General features: G+C 46.7%; 1 protein-coding gene across 9 annotated transcripts in view; it reads right to left on the bottom strand.

The window, feature by feature from the left end:
• Positions 1 to 4,198, bottom strand: part of SRPK2 (SRSF protein kinase 2) — a 311,814-nt gene extending 307,616 nt beyond the window's left edge. For 6 of the 9 annotated variants that reach the window (XM_043551812.1, XM_043551834.1, XM_043551822.1 and 3 more), the window contains exons 1-2: positions 4,077 to 4,198; positions 3,895 to 3,967 (exon numbers count right to left, since the gene is read on the bottom strand). In XM_043551812.1, coding sequence (XP_043407747.1) covers positions 3,895 to 3,967; positions 4,077 to 4,092 — 89 coding nt within the window. In that variant the 5' untranslated portion in view covers positions 4,093 to 4,198. Of the gene's footprint in view, positions 1 to 3,890; positions 3,968 to 4,076 lie in introns of all 9 variants that reach the window. The other 3 variants (XM_043551885.1, XM_043551816.1, XM_043551855.1) reach the window with 3 other exon arrangements.
• Positions 4,199 to 13,506: the final 9,308 nt, after the last annotated feature.

Genomic DNA, 13,506 nt, shown 5'->3' with positions numbered 1-13,506 from the left:
AAAAAAATAAATAAATGAGAAGGGCAATAGCTTCCACTCCAGCTGTCCTCTTCTGAAGGGGAAAGGCGGAAGAAGGGATTACAGAGGGATAGGAAAAACCCCTTTCAAAATCCATGGTCAGAACCTGGCCATGTGGTTTACATTATCTAATAGACTTTTTTAGAAAATAGCATAGGAAAATAAAATAGAGAAATCAGAACAAAATATGGGACACACCACTGCAGCACACTAATGTCTCCTGCCCTTCACCATGATGGATTCACCCTCCAGTCCAACTGCATGTGAAAAGGATTACAAATTGTACTTCCCTGTGCCTGAAAAGGCAAATCGAAATAATGCATTTTTAGTGGACCTATGCTGAACCAGCCTGTAGTTGTAAAAGCAACTGTCCTACTGAAGATAACAGACAGTTTTACATAAATGTAATGCAATTACTTCAGATTTAACCTTCTGCATGGCATATCTCTTTACTAATTTAACTATTTAGTGCTTGATGAGCAGGTTCTCACAGTTCATCACAGAAGCACTGGATGTTGGCAAATTCTGACTTCATCAAGGAATTCAGAGACTGATGTCTTGATACCTAAATCACCATATTTAGTTCCAACACACCTACCTGATAGTGGCCTTATATGAAATGTTACAGCTTCTGGAGCATTTCCTATTTCAGAAAGCCAATGGTTGCATCCTGGAATGATTTCCTAGGATGAGACATTGAAAGTCTCAGCAAACAGAACAATGCACTGCAACAGACCGTGTGCTGCTTTTTACTGTACATTGCATGGATTCCACAAACAACTTTTGTATCCACGTGCTAAACTTAAACACCCAAGTTTGAAAATTTTGTCCTTAGTATACTGCAGGACTACAATAGGACTACAAGGCCTTACAATTCAGTTGAATGTGAGAGCCAAACAGAACCCAGCTGTCTCTTCCACAATTGTGCTGGTTCTGTAATGCTGAGAAATAAAGAACACTAAACAAGTACATTTACTACAAAACAGACAGGCAGAAGATCTGTTGAAGGCATCATTTCACAGTCCCTTTGCAAAGCAGACCTGCAGTTAAACAAAAACTGTTTCACACAAAGTTTATCAATGGCTTTGATGACTCCCTTGCCTCACAGAGTGGGATTTATCAATGCAATTTGTATATAGTGTATACCAAATCCACCCATTATTCTGAGATCCCAATACTGTAGTGTTTGGGTTAAAAACAAGCCAAGCGAATGTGAAAATCCCCACAATGTATTATTATTATTTCCCGAAGTCAAGTTGAATACTAGCTTTAACAAAATTTTGGGACAAAACTATACAATAGCGTTCAAAAGAGCTACATATCTTTCAGAATTTTATGTTAAGATGTTATATTGTTACCCAAAAGAGTAAACCAGAGAAAAAGGACTAGGTAATATAAAAGGGGTTAAGGAGACAAGAAATTATACACAGTAGAAAAGAAATGAAAACTGTTTGCTGTAGCAAAGCCACTGTTTCCCAAGGCAACAGAATAGATTGGGGCACTGCATCTGGAAATGCCAACTCGGTATGGCGAGTGGCCAGGAACAGACTGTGTCATCAACTGACTGAACACTCATACCTACCAGCACCCAGTTTGCCCCGTGGTTTAACATTAAAAAAATTCTAGTTCTGTGCTCAGTAAAAGTATGTGTTAATATAATGTCATTTAATTAATTCATTCACCAAAACAAAGTCACAAGGCAGCACTCACCAAAAGCGTACTAACCATTGCAATTTTTTTACTGAAGCATCAGTTAAAGTTATCCACTTTGTAGTTTTGACATCTAAACAGATATTGACTCATGAAAATCATAAAAAGAAAAGTACAAAATCTAGAAGTAACAACATTTCTACACAATGTCAAATCATTTCCGAGAAATGTGTGTTTCTGAAGTGACAAACAAAAGCATACAAACTCTATGTAAGATGATCACAAACTTTCCTTCCAAAATGTTTTTTTGGAAATAATGGACCCAACCACATAGTACAACTATGCCACAAAACTTGGTTTCTTACATTAAAAAATGTTTAATATGACTGAAAGCACAATGCTTTTTTCACACAGCATTGGAAACATACAGCAGAAGCAGAACAGGATGAGGATGCACAACTACTATCCACATCTAAAGAACAACACAGCAAAAGTTGTAAACCTCTGCTGCTTTTACCCATCCCTGAAAGGGCAGGAAAAGATTGCACCAGAATGATTGAATCTGTTTCTTTATAACTTTCTGCATAAATCCAGAAGAAAAAATGGGGATGAGAGGGATGTCCTGGGAGGAGACCCATGGAAATATGGCCCTTTGGGAGGAGGGTGGGGGGCAGATAAAGAACATGGCAAAAAGTAATCTAATAAATACATGCGAAGTCTGATGGGATTTTAAGGAGAAGCCCATGAGGCTCTGGGTTATATAAGGGTGATATGAAGAGCTGGATGGGGGATGCCATATATATATGGGAGGAGCATATATTCTAGTGGGTCCAAAGGGTAAAAGGGGCTATAGGGAGAGTAGGTGTCCCAGTGGGTCCGGTCCTCTGGGAAGATATAGGGAAGTGCGGAGCGGGTTGGTATCCCAGTGGGAGTATTATGGCTGGCGCTGGGAGGGGACCATCTCTCCTTGTGTGTCCTAGAAGGAATTTGGGGAAGAGGGGGAGATCCAAGCAGATCTCAGAGTTATGGGAGTGATCTGTCCTGCAAAGATGAAAGACTGTCCAGGGGTGTCCTGTTCCAGCAGAATGAGGGATAGGTGCACAGGAAGGTGCACATGTCCCAATGGGCTATGTATACAGGGTACCCCCTGTTCCAGCTGGATGGGGCAAAGGAGAGGATCTCTCTCGGTAGGATATTAGGGGTAATGTGAGGGCCAGCAGGGGTCTGTTCTGGTGGGAAGGGTGGTCCCCAAGTTAGGAGGGATTCCCCCCCTAAGGGACATGGGAAGGGCACCCGGGCTGGGAGAAGTGTGCCCAGGCGGCATATTGGAGGGTCCCAGAGTGGCTGTTCTGGAGAAATATGGGGGTGGGGGAAGGGGAATCTTGGGAGAACTCTTTTCACAGGATACTAGGGGCTCCTGGGGGGACTGTTCCAGAAAGACAGAGGTCTGTCCCAGCAGGATATGGAAGAGCCTTCCCCAGTAGGATATGGGGGGTTCCAAGGTCCCATGGGCAGCGGCTATCCCAGCAGGATATGGGGGGAACAAGGGAGATTATCCTAGAGGGATATGGGGTGGCTCGGAGGTGGCTGTCTGGAGGGATATGTGGGAATGGGAGCCTGGGGGGACCACCCTGTGCAATAAGGGGGGGGTCCAAATGGTGCCCTGGCAAGATAGGGGGGCTGTCCTGGAGAGGTCCCGTGGGAGGTCTATCCCAGCAGGATATGGAGAGTCCTGTGGGCAGGAGGCTTTCCCAGAGAGTTGTTGAGGGTTCTTGGGGGATCCAATGCCAGCGGGATGGGGGTCCTGTGGGGGGAAGGCTGTCCCAAAGGCATGTCGAGGGTTCCTGGGGGGCCCGATGACAGCAGGATATAAGAGGTCTCACGGGGGGGCAGGCTGTTCCAGAGGGATGTCGAGGGTTCCTGGGGGACCCAACGCCAGTGGGATATGAGAGGTCTCGTGGGGGGCAGGCTGTCCCAAAGGAATGTCAGCGGGTCCTGGGGGAGCCCCATGCTGGCGGAATATGTGGATTCCCGGGGGGAGGCGGTGCCAGAGAAGCATGGGGGGGTTCCTTGAGGGGGCTGTACCCAAAGGATATATAGAGTCCAGATGTCCCAACCTGGTGGGACAGAGCGAGTCCCGCGGGGGGTCCCGGCGGAATGTAGAGGGGCCTCCTAGAGGAACGGGGGGCCCGGCAGGTTATGGGGGAGCCGAGGCTCCGCACTCACTTTTTGTGCTTGTCCCTCCTGCCGGCCGCCGCGGGCTGCTTGGGCCGCCGCCTCCGGGCCTGCAGGGCCAGCACTGGGGAGAAACGGGCACAGGTTAGTGGACGCGCGCGGTACTTTCCTCAGCCCCCACCCCCGAGGAGCCGGTGCCGCTGCCGGGCTCCCGCCGCCGGCCAGGACGGTACCTTTCCGGGAGCTCATCGCTCTGCCCCGCCGCCGGCCCCTCACCCGCAGCCAGCCGGGTCCGAGCGCCGGGCACGGAGCAGCAGCAGCCCCTCCAGCGAGCGCGCAGGCGCAGCCTCCCCCCGGCAGGGCCGGCGAAGGACCGAAGGGGCGGGACGGTGAGAGGGCGGGCAGGTGCCGCCCAGGCCACGGGTCTCCAGCGCCCTCCCTTCCCTGCTGGCTTCGTTAGTGCCGCCAAGCCTTGCCCAGGGTCCCGGGAGCGACGCCTCGCGTCCCCAGCGGAGGCCGGGGCCCTCTGCGCTGGGCACTGTACACACGGTAGGAAGAGGCAGATCCTGCCCAAGGGACCTTACAAACAAGGCAGAGGAAAGAAGCCCAGGCTGTTGCGGGGAAGCTACTCGCCCCACCTGGCCCATGGGCTCACAGCCAGGAACAGAACCCAGCTCTCCCACCAGCGAGCCTGGTACTCTGGCTGCTGGACCCCAGTGTTTCCCTCTCTTCACCACTCCCTCTTTCATATTAGAAGAGGTTCTAAGCAGTGCTCTCATATTCATGTTTCCAGCACCCTCCAACATATATTCCTGCAACCTTTTTTGTTTTGTTTTGAGAACCTCTAACACCTTCATTGCTTACAGCTGGACTTGGATTTTGGCAGGGGAACAGCCCTGAGGTCAGAGAGGTGACTTTTGCTAGTGAGATGAAATTCCATTCAAAGTTGGCCTAGTTATAAACTGTTGAAAATTACCCTCTTTCTCGAGGTGGTTTGTGTAGTAGGGCTTGATTGAGTAGTATGCCCCAAACCCTGAGCAGTGTGAGTGCCCTCAGTTCAGTATTACACATACACAGCTCAAACACTGCATGAGGCATAGGGGCCGACTGCTATTGGCACTGGTGGGGGCTCCACCACCCTCTGCTCCCAGCCCTGCCCTGACTCCACCTCTCCCACCCCCATTCCAACCCCTTCCCCAAAGTCCCCGCCCCAACTCCGCCCCCTCTCTGCCCTATTCTGACTCCTTCCCCAAATCCCTGCCCCGGCCCCACCTCTTCCCCTGAGTGTGCTATGTTCCCGCTCCTCCCCACTCCCTCCAGGAGCTTGCTACAGCTGTTTGGCAGCAGCAAGCTGGGAGCTGGTGGAGGAGCGGGGACGTGGTGCACTCAGGGGAGGCGAGGTGGGGAGCTTGCTTGCCGGTGGGTGCAGAGCACCCACTAATTTTTCCCCATGGGTGCTCCAGTGCCTATGGTATGAGTCATAAATTGAACTGGGAACTCCTAGGAGCAGAGGGTCCTCCCAGCTGATGCTAGTTTAGCTGTGGTAGTAAGACAGGGAGAGAAAAAGCCTGCCCATTTCCTTCTTTCTTCATGTGATATCCCAAGAACTGGACAAGAACCCCAAAAGAGGAGACTGTGGTGCATAATGGAAGTTGTAGTCTGATGAAACAGCACAGCTTATAGAGGAGACTGGGAACATGAGGTACATGGACTAACATTCCCATAAGGCAGTGTGGTGGCATTTCTGAATTTAAATCTTTTGGTTTTCTATTTTTTGCCAAAAAGTCAAAATTTTCCATGGGAGGGGGGGAAGAACATTTGTTAAACAACTCTTCTATTCATGCATAAGTCACCCACTATTTCAAAGTGTTATTCAACCTCCTCTAGTGGGGCAGGTTCATGTAGGAAAACGTCTCCTCTGTTAAAAGAAAAGGAGTACTTGTGGCACCTTAGAGACTAACCAATTTATTTGAGCATAAGCTTTTGTGAGCTACAGCTCACTTCATCGGATGCATACTGTGGAAAATACAGAAGATATTCTTATACATACAAACCATGAAAAAATGGGTGTTTACCACTCCTCTGTTACACTCCCATGTAGTTAGCCGGTGGATCAAGTGGTGGAACTCTGTACTGTACTACTGAAGGTACAGTATTCAGACACTGCTGACACGTGATGGGGGACAGCTCTGCATAACTAAAGCTGATGCTGATCAACACAAGATCTGCCACTGCCGACAATACATGACTTAATCAGAGATGAAGTACCCGATATAATGTTAATCAATGAGACCTGTCTTAATGACGCTGCAGGCCTTGTGCTAGCCCACCTCACCCCCCGCCCCCAGGATATTGAGTACACCACAGATCTAGATAGGATAAGAAAGCAGGTGAGAACTGCATTCATCATCTCTGCAAATATCAAAAGCAAGAGAGGTGCTTCAGGTGACATAAAACAACTTAATTTTAATTCATTCATCTGACAATAGAAACCAGAGCCAAAGACAACATAGATTTTATGCTTATTTACAGACCACCGCAGACAAAAAGATCCATAAAAAAGTTCACTGACAGCTTGTCAAGTGATGGTGAAATACCCCACATTTGTCATCCTGGGAGATTTCAGTGCTCACACTGACAAGGTTGCAGATGCAAAACCCTCAACATTCATCTCACTTGTCCCATTAGGACTTTCACAGGTCATCTCTAGTCCAACGCACACAGCTGGTCAAACCCTGGACATGATCTCCAGCCTAGATATCATGATAGAAGACATTACAACCCAGCCAGTGTCTTGGCCACACCATCACCCCATTAAGGGAGTGGGAAGAGACCGTCTAGCAACAAGAAAGACCAACGATCCTGATTTAACCTTAAGGACTCCAACAAATTCCAAAACCTGCCAAAGGACAATGAGTCAAAGACTTGGTGAATCATTACCATTCTACAGTGCTCTCAGCCATTGACACACTGGCCCTACAAATGGCCCCTTCTTTGCCATCGTTCACACAGATCCCCTTGGTTTTCAGATATTCTGTGTGGGTGAAGAGAGAGGGGCAGAAACTGAAGCACTGGTGGCTGAAAACAAAGGCTGATTCAGACAATATGAAACAACAAATTTTTCAAAGCCTATGCTAAGCCTGTATTACTGGCCAAGAGAATTTTCCTATTAGCCTCTACTGAGGCTGCCAAATCCTGCCACAAGGAGCTATCCACGGTGGTAAATTGCTTCATTAGTCCTGAGTGCCTACAGTCTGCATCAGAGCTTAGCACCAAGCACTGCAAAGAACTATCATCCTACTTTGCTGAAAAGATCATGCACATTCAGGAAGCCTTGTCAAACAGAGATAGGTCCTCTCTGCATGCACCCACCCACCAATAGCCCATCTGCATTCTCAGAGTTTAATACATCCACTCATCAAGAAGTTCTGGATACCTCTGTTACCCTAACAGCATCACAATGCAACAGCAAGCTAATACTGATCATTAATATTATTGTGTGGTATATGTATGGAGGATAATTACAAACATGCAAAATTATGTTATCAAACTGTGCCTGCCAGGAAGGGCTAAAGTTACCACATTCTAGACAAAGAAATGTGGTTCTGCCACCTTGAAGGTATTTCCAAGGTACATCAACAGACAATGGTATGCAATTTACATAGAAGGTAAACAGGACCATCAAGCTGATAGGGTGAGGAGATTTCCCTCTGCTGTGATGCTCAGAGGTTGAGTTTTCAGGGAACAGATCAATTTGCATTTTAGCAAACACCTGCAGGGGAATAAACCAACATGGAACTTCCTTCACCACCACAATCCATGTTGTCTTCCTCAAAGCTTGAATGAACTTTACTTTGGATTTGGGTTAATCTTTGGAAGAATCCATTTCAAAGGTGCACAGAACCTCAGGTTATCTGTTAAAGATGACAAAGGAACCGAACACTTTGGACTTTGTGGGAGATTCTGAGCAAAGGGGTGGTCAGCCCTCTAACTGGAAGGTAGATTGGTAAGGAAACTACCTTGAATGAAGGCTGTACCTAGTTTTGTTAAGTCTTAGCCTCTAGAAAGCATTTGTCACTTTTATTTGCTTGTAACCATTTCTAACTTTATCCTTTACACTCAGTTAAAATATTATCTTCTTTTGGTAATAAATTTGTTTTACTGTTAATCTAAACAAACCCAGTGCTGTGTTTGATTTAAAGTGAATGTTAACTCCAGTTAACTGGCAAGCTGGTGAGTATTGTATCTTCAAAGGAACAAACAAACCTTAATATCTTTCTGCATGGTTCAGGAGAGGGATAAACATTGCACAGTACATGGTTTGGGGAAAATTTGGGACTGGGGATTGTTGGGGTCATCTTGCCAGGTGTAACAAAGGCTGGTGGAGGCCAGAGTGTGTGGCAGTGGCGTAACAACCAGGCCACTGGAATCAGAACTCCTGAGTCAGAGCTCCTTAACACAGAGACCCTCAGTGCATACTTGTATGCTGTCTGGAAGCATCCACACAAGAGAGTTATAGCAGCAGAGCATTTTGGGCACTCAGGGTTACAGGACAGGCAGTGACAAACTCCTCACTTGTCTAGATTGTATTCCAGAATATGACAAACTGTCACAGGGCAGCCCCTCCTGGAGCACCCGCCTGCAGCAGGCAAAAGCAAGGCAGGTGTGCCTGTTTCAGTTTTATTTCTTCAGACGCTCAAGAAATAATCCAAACCAGCTTCCCAAGTATAAGTATAGTCCTTGGGGAGGTCATTTATTACAAAAGTCCAGTGCACATAAATCATAACAAAAGTCCCAAAACCATAGTCCAGAATTCCCCTGCATCATCTAAACAGTACATGCAAAATATAGCCCCAGCATCTCTCACCATACCCTGGTTCTCCAACACAGCCCTCTCCTGTCCTTGTAACAGGACAGCCATCCTAGACCTTCCAACTGGAGGGAAACCCCACTCTTCCTGGCAGGACCCCTCTACTATCCTCTCTGCTGGGAGCATCCTTGCCAGGGGAGCATCCCTCATATGCCCTGGGCCTCTTGTGGCTTCTCTGGGTCTAGCTCTCCAGCACTGGAGATGTCAGCTGGTAAGCTCCTGCACTGGTCCGCTGCCTTCAGCCCTCTCCAGCTCTGGCTTAGAGCTAGCAGGTAACTCCCTCTACTGCTCCTCCTGCCTTGAGCCTTCTCCAGCCCTCTGGCCCTGACTCTCTGGCTTGGGGATACCAGCCAGCAAACCTCTCCTGCTGGTCTTCTGCCTTCAGCCTTCTCCTAGTTCCCAAACATACAGCCTCCTAACCAATTCCTTCCTCTTTCCAGGGAGGGCCTGCCGAGAGCTTCCTGCTGTCCATAGCTTTCCCCAGTGACCTCCTCCTCCAGGTTCCTGACTTTTTTGACTGACTCCCCCTCACTGGGTCTCTCCCTGACCTTTTATAGCCCCCATGTGGTGCCCCACCCTCTGAACTGGACAAATGGGAGCACCTGATCTGCCACGAGAGTGCTGGACCTAGTTCATTCACATAGCCAGCCTCCCTGTGCAGGGGCGGCTCTACCAATTTTGCCACCCCAAGCAGTCGCTGCCAAATTGCCGCCATGCCTGGAAGAGCGGCGGTGCTGCCGCTGAATTGCCGCCGTGGGACACAGACTGCCGCCCCATTCTGAATGCCGCCCCAAGCACCTGCTTGGAAAGCTGGTGCCTAGAGTCGGCCCTGTCCCTGTGACAACACTCTAAAGGAGTCCCAACCCAAGACCTGTGAATCCAATTAATGCCCTTCCTGGCTTGTGAAAGAGAGTCATGAGCAACTGGTACTGCTTCTGATCAAAACAGCCAACACCTCATTCAGAGGAGGAATTTTCCCTTCCTCCTTCGACACACACTAGTCCAACAAACAGTGAAGAAACCCCCTCCAGATGCTTCAGTCCTAGCTGACTATCACCCAGTGTCAAACCTGTCATTCCTGAGCAAGCTCATAGAGAAGCTAGCCAAAGGCCAACTAAAGCCAACATTCCAGTTGTGGCACAATCTGGATTTAAGCCAAAAAAACAGAACTGAAACTGCTTTAATGGCACAGATGGATGATCTACTCCTATTAATGGATACAAGACAGACATCCATTCTCATGCTAGTGGACCTCTGCAGTGTTTGACACTGTTAACCATGAGATACCACTGTCTCGCCTGAGACAGGTGGCAGGAGACCAGGGTAAGGCGCTAAAATAGTTTGAGTCTTTCTTAGAGGGAAGCACCCAAACAGAACTGATTGGAAACTGGACCTCCACCACTAGACCCCTCACTTGGGTTCTACAAGGGTCAGTTTGCTCTCCAACCCTTTTCTACATCAACCACTAGCTGAACTGATTAGATGAAATGCGTGCAAGTGCCAGCAATATGCAGATGATACGCAGTTCTAGCAATATGTATATGATACCACATACAACTACACCACTATCACCAAGATCGCCAAATGCTTGGATGAGATCAGCTCATAGATTAAGAACAGCTGGCTGAAAGTGAACCTGAGCAAAATAGAAGTGATGCTGGTGGGCAGAGAATAATATTTTGAGGATTTTGCAGCCATGGTGCAGTCTCTTTTGACTGAAGGTTCACATCCACATTTGGTTGATTCAGTTCATAGTTTAGGAGTCCTCTTGGATTCCTCGCTAACTTTGAGCTCTCACACCACAACAGACACAAGTAATGCTTTCTATCATCTCCAGGTGGTTAGGAGACTCTATCCCACCTGGCAGATGAAGACTTGGCTCCAGTTGTTCATGCCTCCTTATATCACCTCTCAGCTGGACTACAGCAATGTGTTATACCTTGGCATGAAACCATCAGCATTTCAGAAACTCCAATTAGTACAAACACTGCAGCACCTCCCCTGAGAAACACAGGCTACTGTGAGCACATGACATCTGTTCTCCACTGACTTCCCACAGAATTTTGAATGAAGTTCAAGATCTCTGTCCTTATCTTCAAAGTCTGGTACCAAGATACCTAAAAGATCATTTAACAGTTCTTGGACAAAGACCCTGGTCACCAGCTTCTCTCCTGTGGCACAGTGGAATTCTCAGCAATATGAGTAAAACCCATCTGTGTGGGAGGCAGAACCTTTGCAGGTGGTCTGAGAGTGTAGAATGAACTCCCCTAGGAACTGAGGACTATCACAAACCTCACTACTTTCCAGTCCAAGTGCAAGGCATTTTTTTACCTTGCCTTCTCTAATATAAACACATAGCAACTAGTATATTTAACAAAAACAAAGACACAAACTGCCAAAACAAGACACTGCACCTCACATGCTTCTCCCTCTGGGGAGTGGATGAGAGAACAAATACCACATGACATATGTATAGTCACATTGCTTAATGCATTGCTTGAAGGTCCTCATATACTATGGTGATAAGTGCAGTATTCAAACCTATATAGAATAGAATTTACTTTAAAAAAAACACCTAGGAAATTTCATATAAGAAACTACGTTAAAAGAATGTCATTAAGGTTGTAAACTCAAACATTCAAAAGCTAGGAAATGCTAGATTTAATGTTCCCTGTGCTCCAATACTCTTTTTTATATATCATATTAAATGAAGCAAAGCCCTTTAAGAGTTCTGCCTCATTCCATATACACCTTATGTAGCATTGGTCAATGATCTTCTAGCAATGGAGAAAGATCAGGTGTTTACACTGATTCTTTCAGATCAGCTTCCTTTAATAGTACTAACCATGCAGTGTTGCTGACACATTTGCCAATGCCAACAGAGTTTAATGGGGTCACTCGAGTCATCCTTTCTTCTGGAGAGGTCCCGAAGAGTGACATTGGGCACTTATTCATCCACACCAAGTGTCAATCATACCAGGTTACACAAGATTCCATCTTGCCATATTTCCTGTTGAATATACATACGGTTGTGAGGAGTAGTGAGGAAGTATGGCTTGCAGCATCTTCAGTATCCTGGTGATAGTTAGCTCTAAATAACACAGCATTGTCAACTCCTGTGAATTCATTGTAAGTCTTGTGATATTTGGTATTTTCCTTAAAACTCAGCTTCTGGATTCATGTGAGTACATTAGAGTCTAAGCTTTAACTTTTTAAAAGTACATTTTTAAAAGGTTGAATAGAAAAGTTTGAAAATGGTAACCCTAAAGGCTCCAAAGCAAGAGGGCAAATAAAAAAAGACCACAAAGATATTCTTTCTGGGGAGGCTGACTCATTTTTTAAAGCTTGCGGTTCACAATACTGTAACTAAAAGTCAGAGGGAATCCATGCAGGGGTTGGTAAATTGTAGGGTAGAAATGAGGTCGGGGCCCACATCATCCTTTCAGCCGCTCATGTGCTGTTCCCATTTACTTCAATGGGAGCTGACCATGTGGAAGTGATGGGACAACTGCGTCTTTGTGTGACAGTTTTCAGGGTACCCAAGACTGTGGGTCACTTTGTTAGCCACCTGCCTCCACCATGAGGGAGACTTACTTGTGCTCAACTGGGTGTCAACTCCCTGACAGCACCAGACTGTTAGCTATCCATGCACTCTCCTCTGAGGTATGCCAGGCCTTACTTTGCCTTGCAGGTTAACAATCGGTGTACCCCAGTCCCCAAGTTTCTTTGAACCATTCCCCTGTAGCGTCCAGCCCCTTCTCCTCTGAACACACACAGAAATACTAGGTCAGCTGTTCCCAAAGGAACAATGTATACAGAAGATTGTATGACTTAACTCAAGATAAGCTCTTTGCTTAATGCCACAGAACTGAGATATATTTATAGTGAAAACAACAATACGTTTATCAAAATTTCAAGAGCTAGTGAGTAAGTATAATGGAAACAAAAGTGTTACAGATAAAACAAAATCATAGAACACTTTCTAAAGCCTAAACTTAACAGGCTAACCTCCTATCTAAAGGATTTTATCTCACCCGATATGTCCTCTGCAGCAGTTCAACCAAGTCTGGTTGAGATCCTGTTTTCATTAATGTAAACTCCTCCCCCCCCCCCTACAACTGGCTCACAGCTGCCACTGACTCTCCACCACTGCTGGCCACCTCTGCTGCCACACTGTCTCTGCCACTGGCTGCCATCTTGCTGCTACTGCTCTCAACTACCACTGTCTCTCTGCCCCTGCCACTGGCTGCTGCTGCAACATTGCATTCTGAGGTTCCATCATTTACCCTAGCTCTAAATTATTTCAGCAGATAGCAGGGAACCTCACTGCCAATGCAACTTCTGTGTTGCCTTTCACTGTTCCCACACCACATCTAAAACTTACCCCCAAGATGTACTCAATAATGAGGACAGCACTAGGAATCACTAACTGAAAAACAAGAACTTTTAACTGAGCCTAATCAACTCTATCATTATGCTGAAGAAGAGCAAACCAAATGGTATCTAGGACTCTTTGGGCAGATAACATACCACCACACAGAAATATTTACCCCTATCCACCCTTATCTTCCATTGGAGTTGGCATCCCTTCCCCCTGCTCAGCAAGTGAGGTTAAGGTTATGGTGACCCTCACTATCAGGGCATAGTTCTTTGCTGCCCTTTACTCATACAATAAGGGTAACATCATTTAATTATCCCTGCATTCAAAGTGATTTGTAACCCAAAACCAGCCAGAATTGACCATTTTGGCAAAGCAGCTCCATCATGCTGCGACCTAAGCAGAGTAGGTGTGT

The sequence above is a fragment of the Chelonia mydas genome, chromosome 1 (assembly GCF_015237465.2).
Source record: "Chelonia mydas isolate rCheMyd1 chromosome 1, rCheMyd1.pri.v2, whole genome shotgun sequence".
Taxonomy (NCBI): domain Eukaryota; kingdom Metazoa; phylum Chordata; order Testudines; family Cheloniidae; genus Chelonia; species Chelonia mydas.
This window is presented reverse-complemented; position numbering and strand designations above follow the sequence as displayed.